Source organism: Aegilops tauschii, chromosome 1, assembly GCF_002575655.3.
Source record: "Aegilops tauschii subsp. strangulata cultivar AL8/78 chromosome 1, Aet v6.0, whole genome shotgun sequence".
NCBI lineage: Eukaryota > Viridiplantae > Streptophyta > Magnoliopsida > Poales > Poaceae > Aegilops > Aegilops tauschii.
The window spans coordinates 477136110-477141192 of NC_053035.3; the positions used below are offsets into that span (position 1 = coordinate 477136110).

The following is a 5083-nucleotide window of genomic DNA, read 5'->3' on the forward strand; positions in this document are numbered from 1 at the left end:
TTAATGCTTTCTCAGAACCGATGAGGAGCAGAAGCATTTAAGAAGACCTATGCAAGTCAGCAGATCTGAAGGAGTTAGAGCCAGAGATGGAGAGCAAAGCTATTTGAATTTGAATCATTAAACTAAGGAAGAGAATTACAGGGAAGATGCAGATCTCTGTGATTGGAAGGACCGATGATCATCTGTTAATCGCTTGCTGCGCCCTTGAAATCTGAAAGTCACTGAAACGGTGACGTTGTTCATGGACTGTGAATTTAGGCAAAGTTGGGAGGAGAGGAGTCACCGAATACGGAGGAGAACGAGGGACTTGGATCCAGTGGAAACCAATTTGACTTCTCCGATTTGACTTCTCCATGAGTATTGCTCGTATATCCACCAGTTTAATGGGCTTTACACTTGCACGGTTGCACCTTGGGCCCTATTTTTTTTCTCTAGATTTCCCTGGCCTGAGACAAAAACACACTGGTTCTACTACCAGCTGGGTCGGGGCCCCAACCTCCTGGGGGCCCAGGGCGGGCGCCCCGCTGCCCCGGCCTATGGGCCGGCCCTGCTCATACCCCACGAAATCACCCCATGAGTCGCAGTGGACACCAGCGACAATCTCATCGACCTCAAGGCTCACGCGTCTTGATGTTGAACGTGAATGTCCCATGGCTACTGCTGCCTTCTCCAAGCGTGAAAAGAACGATGCCGCTCCTGTCGCATAACCACCGCAAGTGGACCACAAGGTATGATCTCACCTTGAACTCTACCTGGGGCGACATGAAGAAGCCGGGCCTGAACTCCCACTTGCCGATGTTGGGATCAAACAAGTAAACCATGGGACCCTACCACATGCAGAGTAAATAAAAACGGAGGGAGTATATTAGCAATACACTACACTAGATGGATCCAGTTATTTCGCTTATCACCAATCAGTGACCGATAGGGAAATAGCTGATGTGGCAGAGTAGGAGGAGGAGGAGGAGGAGGAGGTAGCCTATCATCAAGACACTACACTAGGTGGATCCAGCCAGTTCGCTCATCACCAATTAGTGCCGACGAGGAAATAGCTGATGTGGCAGAGTAGGAGGAGGCAGCCGGACAGTGTCCAATTGCTATATGGATTGTGTGTTAATCATCGATAGTTCCTGGTGCCTCCTATGCCTACACCTACAATATTCCATCCCTAGGGTGCATATATGAAGCAAATAACGCATGTAATAGGAATCAATAATTCCACTCAAGAGAAAAGAGAGGAGGAATAAGCTATTCGTCTTTCGGTTTGGAAAGGCTCACTCCATATAAAAGACTTGAGTGCATGGTAGAGGTAGTGACATGAATTCATTGGTTTTCCATCACTAATAGCTCAGAATTCCTTGGTTATGAGCTCAGTCCTCGAGTAGGTAAGAACCAAATTTGTTGTGTTTGTTTCTCCATGGGTAGGTCGGATACAGTGAGAACTTTAAACAAAAGATGAATGCCCTGAGCTTTTTTGTCCTTGGCTAGGTTAGTATATTAGGCTACAAGAGCTTTAAACAAACATTACATTTCATAAGTTCAATGTAGAAGCATTGGTCTTCGGTCTCTACACAAGAATGATGCCACCGGACAAGAGAAAAGAGGTATACATTCTGTCCTTGGCGAGAGAAAAGAGCTAAGGGAATCTCCAATGCTGACCCTCAAATCGGACACCGCATTCTCCGAGGATCGGTGAGGACCATTCCACGAAACCTGGTGCGGGAGCTGGCCATCCAAAGATTGGCGCAAATACCCGCCTCTTTTTTGTAAAGCCCACGAGATCAAAATAGCCGCATGTCAAATTCTAGTTTATCTAAAAAGGTTCAAATAGGGTGGTAGTTCTAATTTAAATGGTATAATCCAATAAATTTTTCGAATTAAAGTAGGTCAAACTTAAATTCAACTAGTACATATGTACTAGTTGTTCCCTTTAACCACCCAGAGATGATCAATCGAATCTTTGTTCAAATGCTCGACGCTGAATTTGTTGATGCATTTGAATAAACTCATCAAACGTGGCTGGATTCTGCTCTAGAAGTTCGATTGGATCATTCATGTTCTCAAATTCAAGTGTTGTGGCATCATCTTTATGCCCATCCTCTATGATCATGTTGTGCATGATCATACAACATGTCATCACCTCCCACAAGGCCTCCAGATCCTATTGTTTAGCAAGACCATAAACAACTGCAAAATGGGCCTGAAGAACTCCAAACAGCGAGACCACGACAGTAGCAAATTTGACCATGCCCCCACCCACGCGGATGCAGGCGAAAGGCACTACAATACCGGGTCCAGCAAGCAAATGAGACCCACCCGTCATGCACGCAGAGACAGAACGATGATATAAAGAAGGACCAATGGCTGAGCCCTTTGCCACCACCGTAAAAAGTACATTCGCTGGTCAATCGAGCGAACCAAATCTACCGTGCGATGCAGGTCGCCCAGAATGGCGGGTAGCATAGCGGTTTTTATAGGATAGATTCCTTCCACTGTCCGACGTACGTGTCTTAGAGCATCTCTAACATGCGCCCCTAAACTGCCTCACACGCTGAAAACCAGCGTTTTTGTGCGCCGGAGACAAAAAGCAGCGCTTCAGCAGTCACTGTTAAGTAGAGCGCACTCAAAAAACTTTAGCGCACGGGCTGCAAATTTGGGGCGCCGGATTATGCGCGCGGGCCGCTGCAGGTGGGGCCGTCGGGTTGGGCGCCATTTTGTTGTGCATCTCGAAAATCTCTTCGTCCCCCCCCCCCCCCCCCCCCCCCCCCCAAAAAGACTATTTTGACGTTGTAAAAGTATTACAGCGCGCCGGTTGGAGATGCTCTTAGCCAGATCATTTTATGTATCCATGATCAAAGTGATTCATCATCAGTGACATGCTAAGGACGCGAGGTAAGCCGCCACGAGTCGCAATGGACGCCAGCGACAATCTCGTCGACCTCACGCGTCCTGACGTTGAACGCGAAGGTCCCATGGCGACCGCTGCCTTCTCCGAGCGTGAAAAGAACGACGCCGCTCCTCTCGCAGAACCACCGCAGGTTGACGGCAAGGTATGATCTCAGCTTGAGCTCTGCCTGGGGCGGCATGAAGAAGCCGGGCCGGAACTCCCACTCGCCGCGGTCGCCCGTGTTGGGATCGAACAAGTCGACCGTCATACAGAGTCTGTCGACGCAAACTCTGGACGTGATGCAGCAAAGCCTCTCGTCGGCGGTCACGCCTAGCAATCGGGTGCTCTGCTCCATGTGTGTCGGGAGGCCGGTCTGCGGCATGGGCGCCTCCCTCGGCTCCGGCGTGTCGATCCGCACTGCCAGCGCCGTGCGCAGCAGCGGCCAGTAGGCCACGCCGCGGAGCACCATGGCCTGGCCGAGCTCGCGCACCTTCGCGCTCTTGATCTTGCGGCCTGACCTCCTGGCCTCCTCGCTCCAGCGGCCAAGGTCCGAGGAGTAGGCGCGCAACGCGGTGAACCCGCGGCGGTTGTAGACGATGAGCAGGCGGAAGAAGGTGGCCGGCAGCGGCGACGGGCCTTGGCCGCCGTCGTGCTCGCCGGCAAACAGTGCACACGCGTACGTCCCTGGCATGTCGTCGCCGGACAGGGGCGGGAGCAGGGCCATGTGGCCCGTCATCGGGTTGCAGACGCATAGCTCGAGGCCGGCGGCGCGGCCCTCGTGCCGAAGCTCCAGGACGAGGCGGCCGTTGCGGGACGCCACCGGACGGGAGTGCTCGAAAAACCGGCGGCCCACAACGTCGTGGAAGGCATCGGGCAGCACACCGAGCGAGGCGCTCGGGAGTCCGAGGAGCCGAGCGCCGGAGCGGGTCGGGACGAAGCGAGGCCCCGGCCTCGAGACGGCCGCGCACTTGCGTGCGGTGACGCGACCGGCGGCGCCGTCCTCGCGCTGGAAGAAACCGAGGAAGAGGCGGGGGAGCGGCGGCAGTGCCAGGGCGCGGCACCGGGAGAGCACGGCGGCCTCCTGGGCGACCACGCGGCCCCAGCGCCGGCACGTGCTCGCACACCGGACGACGTCGGCATAGCCCGAGCACCGCGCGAAGACGGCCGAGAGGGCGTCGTCCGGGAGAAGCGTCCCGTTGTCGTGGTCGCTCAGATTGTCGCCTCCAGCGTCTCCCTGGCGCCGCCGCGAGAGCCAGCCTATCCTGTACGGCGCCAGCCGGTGGACGCGTCCACGCGCTCGGCGGCGCTGCGGCGGCATGGAGACTGCGGGCGCTGGAGCGGATGGAGGGATCGATCCATCTGCCGAATGCCGATCCGGTCTGTGGTATATATAGCCCCCCAACGCGGACCACGACCTCCAGTCGGTTTCCGAGGGTGAGAGCATCTCCAACACGCGCCGAACGCGCCGCGCGCAAAAAACTGCTTTGCCGCGCGCCCATCGCCTGGTTTGGCGCGGCGCGCAGCGCTGGCTCCAGCAGCCGCGCTAAAATGCAGCGCGCACACAGCTCCAGCAGGGCGCAAAAATGCAGCGCGCGACTCTCGCACAAACAACATATGCATTTCAAAACAGAAGCAAAAAGATCAAACACAAACAAAAATAAATCAAAATAAATAGTTCAATTTCGTTATTACAACTCAAACAAACTGCACCGGTGGCAACTCACCATTTGCAATCTTATTCATCAGTGGTGACCGGTTGACAACATTGATGTCATTCAAAGATCCAGGCATTCCAAAGAATGCATGCCAAATCCAAGTATCTTGATCGGCCACCGCTTCAAGGATATAGTGGAACCCTTTTTTTGGCCGTGGAATTGCCCATGCCATGCCTTTCGACAATTCTTCCAACTCCAATGCATGCAATTTATTGAGCCAAGCATGCCAGGAAAGCCGCGAGCTTTGTTCATCGCCAATAGCCTTGCGACGTCTTCAACATTGGGAGATCTCAAATACTCCTCGCCAAACACTTGCACAATTCCGACTACGAAGCGCTTGACACACATGATGGCTTGGCTCTCACCCATAGCCAAGTGATCATCAACTAGATCAGTCGGTATACCGTATGCCAACATACACAAAGCGGCTGTCACCTTCTGAAAGGTGCTATGCCCGAGCTCTCCGGCGGCATTCCTCCTT

The 5083-nt window shown here is 53.8% G+C and overlaps 1 protein-coding gene across 1 annotated transcript; it reads right to left on the reverse strand.

The window, feature by feature from the left end:
- Nucleotides 1-2758: 2758 nt before the first annotated feature.
- LOC141021319 (uncharacterized) lies at nucleotides 2759-4221 on the reverse strand. The gene has a single exon (XM_073496722.1). It carries the CDS (start codon nucleotides 4203-4205, stop codon nucleotides 2880-2882), a length of 1326 nt encoding a protein of 441 aa, XP_073352823.1. The 5' UTR covers nucleotides 4206-4221; the 3' UTR covers nucleotides 2759-2879.
- Between the last annotated feature and the right edge of the window lie 862 nt (nucleotides 4222-5083).

Coding starts and splice junctions, on each gene's coding strand:
- LOC141021319 (XM_073496722.1), bottom strand. CDS start 4,205: ATGCCGCCGCAGCGCCGCCGAGCGCGTGGACGCGTCCACCGGCTGGCG.